The 20566-nt window shown below is 44.1% G+C and overlaps 2 protein-coding genes and 1 non-coding gene across 6 annotated transcripts; all 3 read right to left on the reverse strand.

The window, feature by feature from the left end:
* Nucleotides 1-885: 885 nt before the first annotated feature.
* On the reverse strand, nucleotides 886-11712 carry taf3 (TAF3 RNA polymerase II, TATA box binding protein (TBP)-associated facto). Of its 3 annotated transcripts, none has more exons than XM_061677368.1 (7): nucleotides 10614-11710; nucleotides 8850-9092; nucleotides 5742-7507; nucleotides 4989-5068; nucleotides 3797-4076; nucleotides 3606-3712; nucleotides 886-3338 (listed from the first exon to the last, which is right to left on the reverse strand). In XM_061677368.1, the coding sequence occupies exons 1-7, from the start codon at nucleotides 10777-10779 to the stop codon at nucleotides 3224-3226; spliced, it is 2757 nt and encodes a 918-aa protein (XP_061533352.1). In that variant the 5' UTR covers nucleotides 10780-11710; the 3' UTR covers nucleotides 886-3223. The 3 variants fall into 3 exon arrangements, with proteins under 3 accessions (XP_061533352.1, XP_061533351.1, XP_061533353.1); XM_061677367.1 differs by having other exon boundaries at nucleotides 5742-7510; XM_061677369.1 differs by lacking the exons at nucleotides 886-3338; nucleotides 3606-3712 and having other exon boundaries at nucleotides 3954-4076; nucleotides 5711-7510; nucleotides 10614-11712.
* On the reverse strand, nucleotides 1302-1389 carry trnay-gua (transfer RNA tyrosine (anticodon GUA)). Its single transcript is given in 2 exon segments — nucleotides 1302-1337; nucleotides 1353-1389. It is a non-coding gene; the product is annotated as a tRNA-Tyr (tRNA).
* Nucleotides 11713-12526: 814 nt separating the features above from the next.
* LOC133402846 (uncharacterized) lies at nucleotides 12527-20564 on the reverse strand. Of its 2 annotated transcripts, XM_061677054.1 has the most exons (9): nucleotides 19262-20564; nucleotides 18355-19039; nucleotides 17575-18268; nucleotides 14788-17451; nucleotides 14576-14695; nucleotides 13818-13971; nucleotides 13614-13719; nucleotides 13348-13529; nucleotides 12527-12968 (listed from the first exon to the last, which is right to left on the reverse strand). In XM_061677054.1, the coding sequence occupies exons 1-9, from the start codon at nucleotides 20562-20564 to the stop codon at nucleotides 12886-12888; spliced, it is 5991 nt and encodes a 1996-aa protein (XP_061533038.1). In that variant the 3' UTR covers nucleotides 12527-12885. The 2 variants fall into 2 exon arrangements, with proteins under 2 accessions (XP_061533038.1, XP_061533039.1); XM_061677055.1 differs by lacking the exons at nucleotides 12527-12968; nucleotides 13348-13529 and having other exon boundaries at nucleotides 13652-13742.
* Between the last annotated feature and the right edge of the window lie 2 nt (nucleotides 20565-20566).

Below are 20566 nucleotides of genomic sequence, written 5' to 3' on the forward strand. Positions count from 1 at the left end.
AAAAAAATGACAAATACAGTGGACCTGGTTTGGTGCCTGCAGATTCACCTAGTCTCTGATCTTTTTTAGGAAAACAAATTGCTTCATTTTTTTTGAATGTTTTTGAATTGCTCAATAATTTAGTTCATTTTTCATCTTTTTTATTTATTAATTCCTTTTTTTTGTGGGGGGAAACAGCCCCAAAATCACTGATCTGTGGTTTAGCCCCGCTTATTAAGAGAATTGTTTAAAAAAAAAAAAAAAAGACATCTATTTTTTTTTTCCCCCCCCACTGCAATTCTAATGGGCGTTAATTATCCGGTAATTTTTGCTATTTGCAGTCCGGCCCGGTTCCGAGAGTAGGGTTCCACTGTATTACTACGTCTTACTGAGTCAGTCAACAAAGTGTTCTTCGTGTATTATGTATGTTATATCATACTGCCCCCTAGTGGCCCTGATACACACACTAGAAGGAACACAATGTCAATGGGCATTGAAGCATGAAATCATGATGCACACAGAGTTTAATTATTTACCTTCTATTTAATGATATTATTACTGTATATTTGACAAAACTACAATAATGTAGCATGTTATTTTTCTTATTAAAATCGTTATTTTTATTTATTTATTTGTGTGTGTGTGTGGGCTGGAACAAATTATTGGCATTTCCCTTCATTTCACTGGGTAAAGTTTATTTGAGATACGTGAGTTTTGAGTTACAAGTGCGGTAATGGAACAAATTCAACTCGTACGTTTTGTCTTCGCATTGGACAATTGTGTTCCCGCACACAATTGTGAAGGCAAAGTGAAAGTGACAAGTGAATACGTGTAACATAACCCACTGAAAAGCGCTCCCTCATATTTTTTGCCACATTCCGCATAGTCAAAAAAAAATAAAAAATCCCCAGAGAAATTAAATAGTACGTCTCGACACGACACGGATTCATTAGAAATAAGGTCACGTTAGAGCGGCCTGCTTCCACATTTGACAGGCTGTGCTCCTCGTCCTCTGATCATCCAGAAAAATATTTTCTTTTTTTTTTTTCCTGACATGAATATTTGAAAGGGGAATGTTGAAATGCAGTTGAGTGCTGCTTTGTATGAATGTCAGGGAGCGCCCGGACGAGCACTTTGAATGCGGGAACGTGAGCCCACACATTACATGGATTCTTCAAATATTGCATTCAATAATCCTCAATCGACAACTCTTAATCCAGCCAGGATGCCTCTCGTCGGATACAGTGTTTGGGGGACTAACTAATTACACGTAACCCGATTAATTACAAAATTGATGTGATTGCAATCAAACAAAAAAAAGTTCCTTCGAGCCGGATTTGAACCAGCGACCTAAGGATTTCAGCTTTGAGCCTCTACAGTCCTCCGCTCTACCAACTGAGCTATCGAAGGTTGTCGTATGCTTGTAACAGAAACGTCAGCTGTGCTGTTTTCTTGGTCCTCCCATACCCTTGGTGGCGCTGTGGGGAGAAAAACCCGTCGAGCTGCAACTACAGGAAGTCCAAGAGCATTCTTCCGGGTGTTTGTTTTGTTTCGTAAAACAACTCGTTAACACCAAATAACGCTCAACTTTCACTATTCTAGTTTCATCTCTAGTCCGAGCGTTCATTCATTTTGTCAAATGTCACAGTTTAATTTCATATAATAGACGGTGACAAGTACAATGGACTGGCATTTTGCCACACGTCGTGTTTTGTGGTGGCGGCCACTTAAACCATGACGCAGTCGGAACATTAACATCGTTGCACTTCCAATTAGGACAGTAAAAACTCCACATAAACGATTCACTTCAAATGTACTGCACTCAGAAGTCCTTAAATGTTTCAGAACGAACGTCAACGTTTCAATGCAAATGTATTGTACTGTACTTAGAAGTTAAATACAATTTAAAAGCAAATATCGTACTGTACTGACAGACAAAATGTTAAGCGGCTGTACGCATAACTACAAGCCTCATTATTTTTGATAGTATTCCGTGTCTTAAATGCTATACATTTTATTTATAGTTCAGCAATTATTTCACATGCCACACTTTTGAGAATCGCCATACCGACTGCTATTTGATTGTTTTATTTATCTTGTTTTGTTTTTCGATTTGTTTTTATAATGGACACCATTTATCTGCTTCATCCGCCAGATTTTTCGCTATTCGCATTCGGGCCTGGTCCCATCCCCTTGTGAATAGCGGGGGGCCCACTCTAAATATTTAGTGGAGGGGAAGGGTGGGGGGGGGACAAACAAACAAACCAACAAAAAAAAACTACACGCTGGACTGGTTGCCAGTACAGGACCATCTGTCAAACGTCACGTAGACAATTGAGAAGAAAACTGAGTGGAAATGAAGTCAATCTCTGAAAACAGCTTTGTCAATTTTTTTTTTTTTGTAAAGCAAATGCAAAACAGCTACTGGGGGGATAATGACGACGACCGACAGACAGGACGAAGACTTGAGAAGTGAAATGTACAATTGTTAGGGGGTCAGGGCATTTCCGTCTTTAAAGTCTGCCAACGTGCAGACTCTTCATCTTTAATAATCAAATATTTCAATGAATCACAATCATAAGCACAGCTACAGTATGACAAAAACATACACGACGCACAAAAGGTTGGGGATATCGGCCTTTTGCGGTGGAATTTCCAAGGACGTCCACTTCGATGCCCAACACCCCCAACTTTTTTATGCGCAGTATCCGAGGGAGTGAAATAAAATACAAACTTTAAATTTAAAAAAATGTACAGAAATTACAGCGTTAAAAACTGATACCTGAAAATGCAGTCACCATGTCATTTCCTAAGAGGAAGAACAAAATAAAATAATAATGCACTTGGCTTGAGAATTGGTATTTACATGCCATTTATACAGCGGGGGTCGGGGGGGATATCAATTCTTTTCAATTATGTGCATTGAAAGCGGGAATGAAGAGAAGAGAAATGTGTCATCTCGAATCTCCTGCAACGGGAAACGTGAGCGTTTTGGTGAGAAGGCAGCCAGCTCATCACGCGCTGCTTAAAAGGCATTTTTTCCCCCTTGTGGTCCGTCCGGGACGACATCATTAAAAGTCCTCACGTCGCTCTTACCCACTGCTCTTTTCCCCCCTCCTCCTCCTTCTTCTTCTTTCTTTATTTTGAATTTTTAAATCTTACAGCAGTGCTCCATGGCTTTCAAGTCCTTCCAAATGTGTGCCCCCCTTGCAAAGAAAAACAAAAATGTGCTTTTTGCATAGACTTAATGCGGTTTGTGTTTCTTCTTCTTGTGTTTTTTGTCCTTCTTCTTGCTGGAACATTTGACACAAAACCACTGCTGGTCTGCGGGGGGCGCCGTCAGGATTCCCACGCAAAGCCTGAACGCAGCAAAACAGAACGTCAACAACTTCTTCAACTGAACACTTGTCATATCATCCCCCATCTTTGTAGCACCATTGTTATTGTATTCGGGCCATTCCGCTCAATTGGTGTCATTTCCGTGCCCAGGAAATGAAATGTATGAATGTACGGTAAAATTGAAATGCATTTCTGAATATTTGGAATATCGAGCCTCAGAGGTTAAATAGAACTGAAAGGTACCTACTTGATGCCTGATGCTAAATTAACGGTGGACTCTCCCTTACCAGTGATACCAGTCGTCACAGTCGTCGCAACCAATCATGGGGCTGCCGTCGTCCGGCTTGTCGCATCCGGGACAGATCCAGATCTGGTTTCCCCATTCGTCTCGAATCTAAAGCGGAAGACGTACGAAATGTCAAAGCCCGCCCCTGGACGCCGGCGTGGCGGATTTGTCACCGCCTCGCCGTCCACTCACCACGTATGTGCTGACCGTCTCGGTGACCACGCTGCGCACGGGCGTCTTGAGGGAGGCGGCGGGGGACATCAGAGGGCCCGGAGACGACAGCAGCAGCGACGACGACAGCGCGGGAGGCGGGGGCAGCGGCGAGGGGGGCCCGGTCACGCACGGGAGGGCCGGCAACAGGGCGGGAGGCGGCGGGGGCGACCGGGGACGAATCGCGGGGGTCGACTTGGCGGCGGGGATCTTGGGGGCCGGAGGTTTTACTTCAGAGTTCGGAACCACCTTGCTGATTACGCTGCGGGTGTGGGGGTGGGGGTGGGGGAGACAGGACAATATAGGATGACTTCAGCTTCATCTTGGGATATTCTAAGTTAAATATATATGTATATAATAATAACAACATGTAATGGATGAGGAGTTTGGTTCTTGACCTGCCTTCAGGCAACGCCTGTTTAGAAGTAAAATTGATTTAACTTGATATGAAATCATCTTCATTTTTATAGTCTAACTCATCAGACTTGTACCCATGTCATTAAACACCCCCCCCCCCCAAAAAAAACAAAAACAAACAAACAAAAATCAGAGTAATAGCATGAAAAGTAGATGTTTTTGTGACAAGCTCCATCTGCGCCAGAGTGAAAGTCAAAAGTCCCCTTGAGGGATTATAACTAGTGTAACAAAACGGCATTTTAAAAATGTAAATTCAATTTCAAAGGAATCTTTTTAAAGAAAAGATTTTCAACAAAGTTAAATTTAATATTTAAAATTCATGAGAAATGCACCAGAGTGAAAGTGAATTCCCTTCCGAGGGGAAAATGATCAGATGAGTTTTTAAAACATTGAATTTCAAATAAACAAATTGATTTTATAATTTTAAAAAAATTAAATTAAAAAAAATATATATATATTTTAAAATTGAATACAAAAATAATTGCTTAAAAAAATATATTCATCCATCAGTGTTGTTTACCACTAAAAAAATGAAATTGCCACTGGGCAACTGCTTGCTACCCTTCCGCCGAATTGGATGACAGATATATATATATATATATATATATATATATATATATATTCAAAATATTAAAACATTTATATAAAATAAAAATTTTATATAAAATATAAATATCAAAAAAAGTGAAGTTAAAAACAAGTTAAAAACAACTCAATTTGAGCATGAATACATTTTGTTACGTTTCCATTGACTTACATTTTGTCCTGGCCTCCCACTCGGAGCGTCAGCCTGGGAATGACCGGCGAGGGCGCGACCACCGGCGCGTCCGCCTTCACCTGCGCAAAAGCAACGCACAAGTCAGACAATGTCGAGAATTGTTCTCCAAAACAAAAGCAGATGTTTGCAAACGTCTTATTGATTGAATACAAGGAGAACCAGTGTGCTTTATTATTTGTCATTCATTCGTTAACTGCTGTCAATTAACCGAGCACGCATGTTTTGGGGATGCGGGAGGAAACCGGAGAACCCGGAGAAAAGCCACGCAGGCGCGAGGAGAACATGCAAACTCCACGCAGGCGGGGCCGGGATTCGAACCCTGGTCCTCAGTACTGTGAGGCAGATGTGCTAACCAGTCACCACCGTGCCACCTGTTTTATTATTAGAACAATACAAATTATCAAAAAAATCTAAATTCTTAATATTTACTACTTAATTATAATAAACAATAATTAATTATAATTGACACGATATCGCCACAATTCAGTTCTGCGTAGTTCTCAGTCTTTGCACGTTTCCAGTAATTATCTTCAAACACACTAATCTTTAAAATTGTTCGGCGCCATTTTGATGAACACAAACGTCGACTTCTATGACGTTACTTTATTAAAATGTTCATCATTATTGTAGTAGTTGAAGAAAAGTAATTTTTGAGTTACTTGGTGTATATATTAAAAAAAAACAAAAAAACAATGAGTTACATTTGTGAAAAATAAGGACCAAGAGAAAGACCTTCTCCAATCTCAGTCTCTCCTTCTCTTTTTCCTTTTCCTTCTCCCGTTTTTCCTTCTCCCGCTCCTTCTCTTTCCTCTTCTCCTCCTTTTCGCGCTCCTTCTCCTTGGCCTTCTCTCGCTCCTTCTCCTTCTTTTTCTTCTTCTCCTTCTTGTCCTTCTTCTTGTCCTTGCTCTTGCCGTCCTGGAGGACGGGCAACAAAGGGGGCGGACGCTGGCAGGAAGAGGGGCCGAACAGGGCGGGCACCTCCCCCAGGGCCATGGGCGCCAGGGCGGCTTGCTTCTGCCTGTTGTCCTTGCTCTTGTCTTTGCCCTTGTCTTTCTTCTCCTTGTCCTTCTTGCCTTTTTCCTTGTCCTTCTTCTTGTCTTTGTGCTTGTCCTTGTCTTTCTTGGTGCTGCCGTCTCCGTCCCTGGTTTTGCTCTTGACGGAGCCCTCCGGTAGCGCAAAGTCCCGCTGGCCCACGAGCTCATCCTCCTTCATGCCAAACTCCTTCCAGAGAATCTTCCCGTCCTTGGACAAATCCTTGTTCTTGTTCTTCTCCTTGTTCTTGTCCTTCAGTTTGTTCTTGTCCTTATCCCGCTCCTTGTCTTTGGGCTTCTCCTTTTTCTTCAGCTTGGTCTTCAGCTCCTTTTTCAGCTTCTTCTTCACGTCCAGCGCCGACAACTTGGACTTCTCCTCGAAAATCTTCAGCAGCGGTTCGGGCGTCGGAGGCGAAGCCGACCCGGACGACACGTACTCCTCGCGGTCGGGCGGCTGAGCCGAGGGCCCGCCTCGGTGGACCTTCCGGATCACCTCGTTGATGGAGTCGTCCAAGGTCCACTTTCCCGGGCCCAGCTGCAGGTGGAGCGGCGCGGGCGCGGAGAGGCCGGCGCCGGGGGGGGCTTTGGGCGTGGCCGGCTCCATGATGGTCAGCCTCCTGGGACTGGAGAAGCCGTTGCTGTCCGAGTCGGAGCCCGAGGAGAAAGCGAAGGGGTCGGGCTCGCGCTCGGAACGCGCCTTGGCGATCACGGCGCTGATGGAGTCCTCGATGGCGCCGTTGCCGGGCTCGGCTTTGAGGAAGGGGGCCCGGTCGGGCTCCTTGTCGTCCACGTTGTGCCGCACGTGGATGTTCTCCTTGCCCATGCGCTCGCTGAGCACGGACAAGGGCAGCTTGTGAACGGCGTCCGTCTTAGTCGGCGGCTGGGGGGGTTTGGCCGCCACCGCCTTCGGGCTCTTGGGACTTTTCGGACTCTTTGTCCTGCCTGGTGATTTCTTCCTCTCCTTGGAAGTTTTAGGGGGAGAATGAATGGGACTGCCACCCCCTGAGGCGGGAATGAGCACTTTCGGGGACTTAGTTCTTTGTCTCCCAGGCGAGGAGACTTTCGGCTTTCTTGTAGGGGTGCTGAGGGTCTTTGGATCGGGGTATTTTGATATGGAAGGCTGAGGTCTGAAGGACGGCGGGGCTCCCGGTGGGGTTTCGGGCGACAGCGGGTCGAGGGTATCGTGAGGCGGCAGCATGCCCGGAGGAGGCACGCGCTGAGGGTTGAGGGAGGTGAGGGGCTCTCGGGGCTCCGGGCCCCACTCTGGGCTGAGGCCGGGGAGCATCCGCGGCCGCTTGGAGGTGGGCATCATGCCCAGGGCCTCGTCGGGACTGTCCAGGGGCCTCTTGAGCGGGTAGTTCTCGTCGTTGACCGTCTCGTCGTCGTCAAAGTCCTCCTCGTCCTCCTCCATGGCCACCTGCATAGCTTCGGCTGAGGTGCCCGTGTCAGGAAGGACTTCTTCCTCCTCTTCTGGGGAAAAAAAAAAGGAGACATGCGTGTAAAGCGGGGTACTACGCACATAGCGACAATCGTTGATCATTTTCATTTTCGCACAGGTCCGATTTTCGGATGCCTCTAAAACACAGGTATCAAACTCATTTTTTTGCAATTTTCCGGTCACTTTTGGCCGCCTCACTCGGTGTGTGATGAGCCTTAGAGTCTACAAAATGGCACAAAAAGCCCAATTATAAAAAGCAGCAATTGGTGTCAAGGAAGTATCGTGGAGCCCTGATTTCCGAACGTTTCCATAGTTGAAAGATTCCATTTAAGAACCACAGACCGAACAAAAATATGGCACGACGGTCGAACCTTATCGCAGTGCGCCAACGCTTCATTCCTCCATTTTGTGTCGGGCGGTGCCCCCGCTGCGTAGAGGCGGACCGCCAGTCTCAGCCGCTGCTGCGTCGCGGTCGGTCACTACTTTACTTTGTTCGTCACCGTGTGCCTTTTGGCCTATATTTTCGCATTTTTCCCGACTCAATGTGGCTCCAAGAAAAGCAACGGACAAGCGTGGCAAGAGGGAGGGAATCATTGTGGACTTAATAAAAAAGACGATTTGTGACGAGCATGTCGATGGCACGCGTTGCACAATTTGCTCGCAAGTGCGGAAGAAACAAGTCTACACTTGCCACTACTGCGGGGGGGGGGGGGGGGGGGAGTATTCGAAAGGACTTGGCTGTAATTAAAGGACTTTATTTTTAATTCAATGACTTCACCCACACCAAAATTTTGTCTTGTAGTCAGATCCGGGCATTACGTGTTGCCTGTCTCACACCGCCGACATGTTTTTTGGTTTTTTTTAAATAACTTTTATTGCCCGTCAGATATTTCCAATACTATGTCAAAAGACACTCGACAAGGTTAAAAATAAACTAGCTTTTTGATTCAAATATATTGTGCACGATGCGGAGTAAATGTCATTTGCGGAGCCGATCAATGACGTCATTGATCGAATCGGCGAATTATGACATTAAAGCCGATCAGCATAAAACGCCAAATATCGGCCGAAACCGATCAGCCCGATAAAATCGGCTGTAAAGTCTAGTTTAAACAATAAATATACCACAAACTACAATCCAATGACACTAATACAATTTTAAACTCCTCTTGTATAACTCTAAATGTAAATTGTATGTCACCTGCATTCTATGGCTATCGCAAGTCCACCCACCTTATTCCACTACAAAAGTACAGAAACAAACTTTCTTGTCGTCATATTAGTGAACATTTCGCTCGAGGTTTCACATTGAACAATTGAGCCAACCGAGGTTTGTTAGGCCTGTGAAATGACGGCTAACAGGGAACTCACCTTCTTGTAAAGAGACCAGTGGCGGCATGTAATCCGGAATATAGTCTTTCCGCTCTTCGGCGAAGAGCGCGCCGGGCTGAGGGAACTGCAGGACATTGTTCTTGCTGACGGGGAAGGAGGGCAACTGTTGGGGGAAGGCCACGGGTTCCAGGTTGTTGACATAGTCGTCCAGTTCGCTCAGACTCACCCCCAGCAGCCTGAAAGCCTGACTCACGTCGTCCAGCACAGGATCCGTCCTCCCGTCTGCCATGTCAATTCAAACATACGTTAGAACGGCGATTAATGTTTTATTCAACTTTTACGCCTAATACATTTCAGTTGAATCAAGTATACTGATATCTGTATGAAATGTTGGGAGTTAAAGTAAAAAGTAATCAGAAAAATAAATACTGAAGTACAGATACCAGACAAATTTACTTTTGTACAGTTGCAAAGTATTTGTACAGTACTTGGATTACTTGCCACCACTGATATTGACAAATACTATTGGTTTGAGTATCAGCCTCAATGGCAAAAACAAATACTGAAGTACAGCTACATGGAAAAATCTACTCAGCCCTCCTGTTTTGTTGTGGGTCAAACTGACCCGTTTTCAAGTTGAAAACTTGAAAGAAAGAAAAAACTATATATATATATTTTTTTTTTTTTCAGCCTAATTTGTTGCAGTATTAATTGACCTGTTTTAAAATTAAAACATAAATACAAAACAATTGTCCCTCCTGGTGTGTTGTGGGTCAAATTGACCCAGTTTTAAGTTTTATAATTATTTTATTTTTTTAATAATTTACATTTTCTATATGTTTCGATCTTTATTATGTCCAACTTCTACGCTTTTTTTTTTTTTTTAAAGTCCTCTAGTGTTGTCTGTCCCTCACAGACATGTTTTTTAAATAACTTTATTGGTGCTCAAATATTTACAGTACTACGTGAAAAGACACGTGACAAAAATAAACTAGCTTCTGGATTCAAATATACCGTACACGATGGCGACGCGGAATAATGTCTTTTGCGGAGCCGATCAACGATCGAATTATGGCATTAAAGCCGATCAGCATAAAATGCTAATGAATCGTCCGATACCGATCAAGCTGATCCGATCGGTGTAAAGTCTAGTTTGAACTGCTAAAAACACATTGTTCTCAAAAATGTTATTCTTCCTGTTAGGTTGTGGGTTATCAATAAACGTTTTTTTTTTTATTGTTCCAAAATAATATATTTGATTGTTCCTCTTGCATCGTTGGTCAAATTGACGTCCAAAACACGCTTGAAACAATATTTTTACCTTTGTGTTAAATTGCAGGAAAATTCTAGTACAAAGTGCTTTTATTGTCATTTTACTGTCAAAATTTGACCCGTATAAAGTTGACAACTTTTTTTTTTTAACCACGTCCAAACTTTTCGTTGGGTCAAACTGACCCGTTTTAACGTTAAAATCCACAACACGACAAAAGGGATGAACATTTTTCTCTAGGATTAACAACTTCAAAAAGAGGGACTCTGACCTACAACACAACAGGAGTGTTGAAGTATGTTTTCTGCATTTGTCCACTTTAAACTGGGTCAATTTGACCCACAACGCAACTGGAGGTTTCAGCGGTGTACGGTCCTGTACTTTTGACAACTTTCCCTAGGGGGCGCTATTCTGAGAACATCGTGATCGCGTACTCAAGCAAACGAGAAAAAAGAGAGAGAGAGAGCGAGAGAGAGAGAGAGAACAACTGTATGTAAAGTAGAAAAGGGGTGAATAGAGGACGCGGCACTCACACAGCTCCGAGTAGCGATGGCAGACTCGGCCCATCTGCTGGATGTACCGCTGCAGCACATCGGCCAGCAGGTCGCAGGCGGTTAGCTGAACGGCGTCCCAGCCCAGAGCCTGGCAGATCTGCGCCACCGACACACGCAGCAGCGAGCGGCCATAGCTCTCGCACATCGTCGTTAGCGCTCCTCAGTCTCGCTCAATCCCGTCTCCAAAGCGTCATGCTTCACCAGAGCCCCGCTGGGGCGCCACGAAAGCCGCTCAAGTGGCCAATTCGGCTCATCTACTTCGCTAAGTGCGCTGGCGCTTTTGCCAGAGTCGCCATCTTGATTCGTTCGACGAGACCCATCCCCGGGATGCTCACTGCGCAGGCGCACGAAGAACACTGGCGCTTGGAGTGGGCTGCTCTCATGATGCGTTCGAGACGACTGGGAATCTGGATAATTCCTTTATTTCCAACCTCCTCGCTCCTCTGTTTCCATGTTAGCGCCTCCCTCCAGAGATCCCATCGAGGAAACGACGAGATCAACAGAAGGGCGCGGGGGCGAGCGGCGATAAATGTTAGGAGCAATGAATGAGACGATCGTTCCTCGATGACGGCAATTACAGATTACGTCAATCGCCCACGCGTCGGAACTATTAACTGTCACAGCACGTCCACTTTATGCTTTATTGTTCAAGTGGAATTAACTATTTTGCCACTTTCTGATTTGTGAGTGAGCTTCTAAAAAAAACCCCAAAACAACTCACATTTGCGGTGGATTTTTTATTTTTTCCACCCTAAAGCCCACCTGTAAAGATTAAAAGGCGTTTTTAGAACTTAATTTCAATTTTTCAAAACTTTTGAAAGCACATGTAAAACTGTTCGGTGTTATTGCACAACTTGCTGTTGTCTAATAAAGAGTTAGACAGCAAAATGCTCGACAGGTGTTTAATCCCAGGCACCCATTTTTGGTGCAACGATCGACAATCCTGAATCCCCTCATAACTTTGCGACATACGTTGCGATCTTTAAACTCCCGATTTCGAGTGGGGAATTTGAACGCAGCATATGACTCACGTGATCTCACAGACCGAGAAGAAATTAAAATGCTCACGTAATCTAAATTCCTACTAACCTGCGTTTCGTACTCACGGTCGAAACGTGATTAGGCCACATCGCCCATAAAGTGTCCGCGTAAATTAAATTGAAACGAAGAGCTGACACTTCCAACTTTGTGCGTTTGGCCACGGCGTCCATTTCCTCTTCTCCCTCCCGCCGAGTGACGTCAAAGCTGTCAACGACGACGACCGGAAGGTGGCGAAAAAGTACAGATTTGTACTCGAGTACAAGTACTCTGGTCAAAGTAGAAATGCTGATTCAAATACTTTCCCACATAAAAGTGCAAAACGTCAAGGCTCAAATGTTAAATAAATAAATACGTTGGTAGGATTATTCAACTCCTTGAGCGAAGTCAAAAGTCCACACTGAAATTCACGTTAGCTAGAAGAATTTATGGGATTTTGCAACAGCGTAGCATTGTTTTACACAGAATACAAGTATGAATAGATTTAAATGACTCTGTGGTCAAAGCACATAGGTTTATGCAAATTCTGCACTGCCTGAATTCCGCTGTTCTCTTCTGCTTTGTGATTGGCCAGACTTGCTTTTCTGGGATCTGCCTTAGCTGCTGCCCGTCGTTGTTGCCATGGTAACACATGACGTCACATTCTGGCTCCCGTTTACAGAAAAGTGTTAAATAATAAAGTTTTGTGTGTGTATCACAATGACAATTAAGGCCTTTCTCAAACTATTTAAATGGTTTCTATAGCACAATTTTCATCTTATCTTTTGGGGAAATTACGGACACCCTATATTTGATTGACTTTCACACCTGCTAAAGATACCACGCCTTTCTGCTGTTTATGAATCCATCATTAATACAGTATATGTTTCTTTTATTACATAATTTCAATGACATTAGTCAAAATATATCTTATACAGATTGCTGCTTTTTAATTTAGACAGACACATAAACAGTCAGAAAAATACTAAACATCTTTTACAAACCGTTAAATATAGAATCCCAATTTAAATCATACAACGGTACTGTCGTATTATTAGAAAAACGCAAATACTAAAACCGGCATAACAAAACAGCAACATTTTGTACCGCATATAAAAATGCTCCTCGACTAAAGGTAGTATGTTTTCAGTGAATTAAGAAATGAGGTTTATTGTTTGCATTGTGTTGCCAAGTGCAAGTGCGCACAACAGATGAGGTCAGGCAAGGACATGCGTCAAGTAGAAAAATGCATCAGGAAAGAGTTAACGGTTGTCGTCAGAATTCCATTCTTCTCAAATTCATTAACGGTTCTTATATCTGGAAGAAAAGAAACAAGTCGTAAGGAGGGTGTTAAAAGCGACCCATCATTTGTAGGACATCTCATAATGGTTGTCAACAATAGGTGCCAGAATACTCCGGCTGGCAGTTTTGAATTACAGCTAAAGGTTTGTTTACTTGTGGTGCCCTCGGAGATCACTGGAGCTTCTGCCACCCGGGATTAGGCGTGATGTCATGGTAAAAATGTCTTTTTTGGACCTTTTCACCGCGATGTCGCACATCCGGGTGGCAACAGCTCCAAATGCAAGTTCTTGTCATGATTTCAATTCAGGTCAGCAGTAGTCAATCGCTTTTGGACACCAGTGCCTATCGTCTGCAAACATGATGAAAATGTCTATACGGTGCCATGGTAACTTACCAGTTACAAACACAGGGAAACGTGCTGCAATATTCTGATCCTGCAAGTGCACCAGACACGCAAGATAGTCAGGCTGATCCCTGGACTTGGCGTCACATTCATGATATGGCAAGACTGAGCATAGTCCCGTTTCTTGGGACCAGCTAAAGAAGCGCTTCTTCTCTTCCGCCTCTGCACTGAACCTGGATGTGGGAGGAATGGGTTTAGCCTTAAACAGGTCAATGAATCAAGTTTTTACTTTGAACACAGTCAAGGGGCTACCCTACCTTGCATTCTCTTTGAATCGTCGACTGTCTCTGTAGTGTAACAACCACTTCCACTTCCCCGTTTTGTTCAGCTCTTGCACGACCTCCAAGAATCTTTTCACCTCGTCTAAAGGGTCGGCAACAATCAGACTGGGGTGCATTTTGGCATGTTGACATGAGTCGAGGTACCACTGTAAATTCACAAACAGGAAAAAGATGACGCACCCAGGCTGAGGGATTCCAGCGATGACCTGTCAAACATCACAAAGCCGCCGCTGAGAAAGAGTTCCTGATGGGTGAGATTTACAAGATCGTGCGGTTCGTCAATGCCGGCAAACAGCACGTCCGGCAACTTTTTCAGCTCGAGTAGATGTGGAACCTGAAATGACAAGAGACCAAAATCCAGAGGTGGCAAATGTGCTCTCTGTAATCTAGGAGAAGTACAGGTGCTTGTTTTAAAAAAGCCTCTCGTAAAAGTGTCAAAATCAGAGTCAAAGCGTAAACTAGTTAAAGGCCCCGTATTTTGCCAAACCAACATTTTCTTGAATTTGGGATGTAATTTTGTCTTTATGGTGCCGCAGTAAATGTGAAATTTGATTAAAATCATCCACGCATCCCTGAGTTCCAAAAAGTTTCTGCCTAAAGGCCCGAACTCAGGTCAGTCGAATTTCTCAAGCTTATCTATGTCACTAGCGAAGATCTCCGCCTACTTCTCCGCTCCAGAGTTAGCGAACACATGTCCTCTGACAAGTGGGTCTTCAACACAGAGGCAACCAATCAGAGGAAAATAGCCAAATATGGAAAAAGCGGCTACAAAACTGGGTCAAACAGAAGTAGCTGTCAGGGGCCTCTTATGGACACTCGTATGACATGTTATTTCAAATGGAATTGACACTTTTGAGAGAGTCGCTCTATGGAGGTCTAAGTCGCCAAAATATTGGAGCTTTAAAACAAGTTCCATCATTCATATCTTGCTGAGGTACCTGAGAAAGGTGCGCAGAGATGTCTTCATTCTTGACAATGATAAGCAAAGGCAAATGCTCTTCATAGAGGAAGAACTGGTCTGGCTGTACAGCTGTATGACCCGCTGCTTCTAAACATGCCTTTGGAAAGTTTAAAAGAAAGTTCTGTAAAAAAATGTTTTCCAAAGAGACCGTTTTAAAATCACAGGGAAATGATTTCCAATTTTTTGTACCTTTGTTTCTTCAAAGAAGGCATCCCCCGATGTTACTAATATGTAGAATCTGCATTTTGTTTTCCATAATTTCATCCTGTAAGTTGGTATATCCAAGCAATACTGCTCTGGTTTGCTTTTTAACTGGGATATAACAACCAAGCGATCCGAAGGTTCAAATCGTAAGCTTTGTGAGGTAGACGCTGACTGGGCTAGCTTTGCATTTTTGTCCTTGGTGTCATTCAAGTTTGAAGGTTGACCAAGCGTGGGCGTAATATTGGTTGATTCAATCTGACTCCATTTGTCAGTTGGGCTCGAGTTTGTGTCGATCTTCTGTAGAATCCTAGGGTGAGGAACATCTGAACAGACTTCGTTACAAGGATTAGCGCTACCTACTGATTTCGGTTTATCATCCAAAGTTGTAGGAACAGCAATGTTGTCCGACCGGCCTTCAGCAATATCCGGCTGGCTGGTTCCGCTGACCTTGAGCACGGATGCTCTGCATGGAGACAGTTCTAGAATGCTTTTGGGAGAACCAGTTCTGATGAAGAAGTCTTTTTCTCTCTGGTTCCAAACAGCCTCTTCAACCAAACTCTGGGGCTCTGTGGGTGTAGTGTTTTCTCTGGAAAATCCCTTTAGGGGAACGATGCAGTGGATATCTTTGACCTTCTTATCTTGTCCTTCTTCAGTTAATTCCACATCAGAATCTAAATCTTTTATAGTTTCACACTCAATTAAATGACTTTGTTGATGATTTCGGGGTATAGTAGCGACCTTTTCACCTCTCTCAACTGATAGGGTAACACCACTACCTCCTGCAGCATCAGGTTGGCTGGTGTCACTGACCCTAAGCACAGATACTCTGCATGGTGACAGTTTTCGGATGCTTTTGGGTGAACCAGTTCCTATGAAAAAGCCCCTAAAGGGAATTATCACCCGACAGTTGCTTTCTTCTACCTTCTTATCTTCTCCTTCTTCAATTAATTCCACATTAGTTCCACTAATTTTTACAGTTTCACACCGAATTAAATGACTTTGTTGATGTGTTTGGGCTATGGCAGTAACCTTTTCATCTCCCTCAACTGATATGGTGCCATCAGTATCGCCTGCATTATCAGGCTGCCTGGTTTCACCAACCTTAAGCACTGATACTCTGCGCGGTGACAGTTCTATGACGCTTTTGGGAGAAGTGGTTGCTATGACAAACTCAGTTTCTGTATGGTTCCCAACAGTCCCTTCAACCTGATTCATGGGGCCTGTGGGTGTAGTATTTTTACTCGAGAAGCCTCGCAAGGGGATTTTCACCTCACAGTGGATTTCTTCCACCTTATCGCGTCCTTCTTCAATTAATCCCACATCAGAGTCTAAATGTTTTACAGTTGCACACTGAATTAAATGATTTTGTTGATGTTGAGCTATGGTACACACCGTTTCATCTCCTGTGACAGGTATGGTCCCATCAGTACCGGCTACAATATGAGGCTGGCTGGTTTCACCAACCTTAAGCACTGAGACTCTGCAAAGCGACAGTTTTGGGATGCTTCTGGGAGAAGGGGTTCCTGTGTGGTTACGAACAACCACTTCAACCTGACCCTGCAGGTCTGTGGGTGTAGTATTTTTTCCAGAAAAGCTCTTCAATGGAATGATCACCCCGCAGGGGATCTCTTGAACCTTATCTCTTCTGTTTTCATCTAATTGTAGATCAGATCCTGAGTGTTTTACAGTTTCACACTGAATTAAATGAGGTTGTTGATGATTTGGAGCCATGGTAGCCACCTTCTCGTCTCCACCAGTACCTACACCAAAAGAGAACGTACCCCTTGCTTTGTTCAGGCTTTCTCTTTCAACACTGGACATTGTTTGGGAAGTAATTCCTTCCATCTTGCGGGTTACCAGAGAGAGAATTTCAGATGTTGATGCATTATGAGTAATACCCACTTCTGACACCGAAACACAAGTGTATCCCGAAACAGCGTGATCTGTGATCGCTTTATTTTGACACACCATTCTCGACTGTAATTCAACGTCAGTCTCGAGCAGCTGTTTCTCGAAATAATCTCTGCGATTAGGTTCTGCACTGTGATCTTCCAATTCTGAATCGTCACTGTCAAAGACAATAAATACCGGCTGATCGCTCAAATCACCATCTTCCGCAGTGAATGCAGAATTGCAGTTATCCTTCCCATCTGATCCTTTTACCGAGTGATTATGTCCGCGACAAGAATGCTGTGTGAATTTTAGGTTCTCAGCCTGGTCTGCTTCTGGTTGTTCCCTTGCCGAGAGTTTTCTGTTGCAGAATTGATCTGATTCTTTGTATTCTATTTGAAGCACTGGAGGAGTTGCATCACTTGCTTCTTTGTAGAGCCCTCTTTCTGGAAAAGATGAAAATCTTCCACATTTGAACAACCCGATCCGCTCTGTTGGGTCTGCATTTTCAGAGCCACCTTTTAAATCCGTCTTGTCTCTGTTAGAGTTATGTAACACACGGTCCATTCCAACAATACTGCTGCGATCCTCTGTCTGAACTGAAACCATCTCAAGCTCTCCTTGTACGTAATTTACATCCTCTTTTCCAGAGGGTGCCTCAGTGTGCTGCAGGCAGCCAGCGTCTTGTGAAAGAGTCCAACAGCACTTGCTGCTGCTTTTATTCAGAGTCTCTGCAGAGAGAATCGTGGTTTGGTCACTCTGGAAGAACAACAACATTTTGCTTTAAAAAACATTTGAATAAAAACCAAATCATTAAACAGACAACTCATTAGAGGTCGTTTCTTTTTTTTTTCTTTAAATCAATGTAACATCAGAACCAACCTGAAATGCTGGTGCCTCTTTTAGTCCTATTGGTGAACTGGGTGAGTCAGATGCTTTTGTACCGTTGCGTTGAGGATCTGAAGGGGGAACCGCTACTCTGTTGGGGTTCCCAAGAGACAAGTCCAGAATTTCAGATTCTCGATCCAAAGAGGAGGTCCCTCTGAGGTCCGAAGTGTTAGAAACGGAATGTTCTGAAGTATCTTCTACATCCACTGGAGAAGTAAATGCATCCACCTTGGGCTTAGACTGAGCCAGGGCTGTAATCTCTGAATGTGGGTTTGTAAGGTTAGAGCCCAAGTCAAGTGAACCGGGCGAGTTAAATGCTTCTGTTCTATTGACTTGACGATCTGATGACAGAAACTGTACTCGATTAGGGTTCTCAAGAGACAAGTCCAGAATTTCAGATTCTCGATCCAAAGAGGAGGTCCCGCTGAGGTCCGAAGCGTTAGAAACGGAACGTTTTGAAGTATCTTCTACACCTGGTGGAAGAGCAAACTGATCCTCGCCGAGCTCAGACTGAGCCCGGGTTGTAATCTCTGCTTCTGAATGCTTACACTCATTTGAATGGGGGTTTACAACGTCTGAGCCCATGTCAACGAACCTCGCTGTTGAGCGGCTGTAGAAGAAACTAATCCACATGTTGACAATGAGCTGCATGTCTTCGCTGGTGTCTTGGCTAGATAAATCCCATGGACTGTAAAAATGAGAAAAACTGATATGTACACTGAAATCAACCAGCTAAGACACGACCGTTATCATTTGTCTCAGGTTTGTACATACCCATGCAAGGCTCGGATGACGGTTCGGTCCTTTGGGTCGCTTGAAAACCTGCTGTCTCGATTGAAGTCATACTTTTCCTTCCATTGCCGTGTCACTTGGACAGATTCACCTTTAGAAACAAAACTGCGATAGCGCTTGAACAAATTCATCCATTTCCCTAGGTGGTCTGAGGGCACACAATTTGTGTCTTCCAGATCATCTGAGTTCTGTGGTGTCTGAATACCATGTTGCCTGTGCAGCAATCCAGTAGAACCACTTAAAGGGGACACCTGGAAGGGTGTACCCGGTAAACCAGAGGGTATAGCGGCAGACAGGGGTAATGAGTAACCATGTTCTTTACACAACAAACTAACCAACGCAGTGCCTTCCACGAGAGGGCTTGGTGATGATGTGACTCTCGTGACAGGCTGCCCTAGCAGAGTATAAAGAACTGAAACTTCACCAGCACTGGTAACATCTTTGGGCTCGTCATTCTTCCTCAAACCTGACTGGGACTGCCTCTCAACTTCTTGGTCTGATTGTGACGGAACCTGCTCACTCGTGGCCCCCAGCGCCAGATCAGCGAGTAAATTTAAAGCATCTGTCGATGAGTTTGAGATTGGCGTTTTCTTCCTGAGAGAATAAACCCGAGCACACTCTTTGAGAGTTTGACTGGCGCGAGATGGGGGTTGGAAGTGCATCCACCCTGTCAAGACAAAACAGAAGGGACACTGCATGAAAGTCAAAATCACAATGAACGCACCAGTGTACCATGGTACCTTGATTTACGGAGTTTAATCCATTTAAAAATACTAATAATAATAATAATAATAAAACAATAAACCAAGCTACAGCTCGTAATTTGAAAACCAAGTATGTTGGGGCACTCGTAACTCAAGGTACCACTGAATTGAAAAATAAGACTTACATGTCTTTTTAAAGTGTTCCCGCGAGATGTCTAAGTGCTTCCTGAGTGTTTTAATCCTATTCCACTTTGGGTAAATGGATGGAGGCCTGCTGATGATTTGACCTTTGTCTCCTTGGGTCTCCAACAAGCCTTCCCTTTTTTGAGGGTCGTCCACCCTGCTTTGCTCTACCGTATTTGTCGTTTCTTCGGGGTTGACCGACTGCACCGTCGAGTCTTGCTCAATTGCCACTGCGGTGTCAGTTGGAATCATGATCACGTCGAGGTCAAATCTGTTTTTCTTCAAAGAAGGACCTGTCTCTGCAGTCAGATCTTTTGAATTTTCATTTAAATCGAGGTGGTGTTTTGATGTCTTTCTCCTCGTGAGGATGCATGTCGGTTCATGCTTTGTAGTGCACTGATCATGATAGGTAGGACCAGTGTGTTCATGAACACCTTCTGGTTGAACTGGATCGTCACCGTCCTCAGAGTCTTGAACTGTGCTTTGGTCTGGACTTCCTGTCTTGGATTCCATTACCTCCATCCCACAGGCTGCCAGTTCTGGAAACACGCTGGGCTGCTCCTCTATTTCAGCCGCGTCAGGAGCTATTGTAGGGCTTGGGAACTGTTCAACATTTGCCGTCTCTTTGAAAGACTTGAAAGATGGCAGATCCCTCAAACCGTGAGGAACTAAGACTCTACCGCATTCACTAATGACTGGCTTTAAGTTCCAACGCTCAGATTTCTGTCTCAGGGGAGCTTCCAGGTCTATCACATTGGCGCCAGGCAATGTCCGTTTTTCTGGATTTGTCTTCTCTGCGTTTACTGATTCAACAGTAATAGTTGTAACGTTTTGCCCTTTCATGACCCACCTTCTGAGCTTCTCCCAATCTATATTTGAGGCTCCTGTTTTTTCCTCAGCCTGACTACTGAGCCGATCATCTTCAGAAGGTTTTTTTAGTTTTTGTAACCCGGGAGTCTCAAAAGATGGTTTACTTGCCTCTTTTTTACTTTTGGAATGTTTTTGAAGTAGTTTCCTTTGTTGTTTTTTTGTGAGAGGAGATAACTCTGGACAATCTGTAGCCCTCCTGCGTTTGGCAGAAAAAGACTTTGTGGGGACGGGACTGACCGGACTCTTCTCAGTTACACTTTGCTCAGAGGTGAAGCTCACAATCAGCTCTGCTGGAACGTCAGGAGTCTTGAGGGTTTTCATTTCATGATCATCGGATTTGTTCAGCACTTGCAAATCATTCAGGGAAACCGTTGGTCCAGCTATTGTTTCGCCAGTACTCGTCTCCAACTTTGCAGGCGTCTTTTCAACAATCATCT

This window comes from Phycodurus eques, chromosome 5 (genome assembly GCF_024500275.1).
Source record: "Phycodurus eques isolate BA_2022a chromosome 5, UOR_Pequ_1.1, whole genome shotgun sequence".
Classification (NCBI taxonomy): domain Eukaryota; kingdom Metazoa; phylum Chordata; class Actinopteri; order Syngnathiformes; family Syngnathidae; genus Phycodurus; species Phycodurus eques.

Excerpts from the sequence above, each read along its gene's own strand:
- taf3 (XM_061677367.1), bottom strand. The coding sequence starts at position 10,779 with ATGTGCGAGAGCTATGGCCGCTCGCTGCTGCGTGTGTCGGTGGCGCAG. Across the intron at positions 7,511-8,849 it reads ACTGGTCTCTTTACAAGAAG|AAGAGGAGGAAGAAGTCCTT; the intron begins GTGAGTTCCCTG and ends TTTTTTCCCCAG. Across the intron at positions 3,713-3,796 it reads AGACGGTCAGCACATACGTG|ATTCGAGACGAATGGGGAAA; the intron begins GTGAGTGGACGG and ends CTTCCGCTTTAG.
- LOC133402846 (XM_061677054.1), bottom strand. The coding sequence starts at position 20,564 with ATGATTGTTGAAAAGACGCCTGCAAAGTTGGAGACGAGTACTGGCGAA. Across the intron at positions 19,040-19,261 it reads GGAACACTTTAAAAAGACAT|GGTGGATGCACTTCCAACCC; the intron begins GTAAGTCTTATT and ends TTGTCTTGACAG. Across the intron at positions 13,720-13,817 it reads GCTGGAATCCCTCAGCCTGG|ACGAGGTGAAAAGATTCTTG; the intron begins GTGCGTCATCTT and ends CCGACCCTTTAG.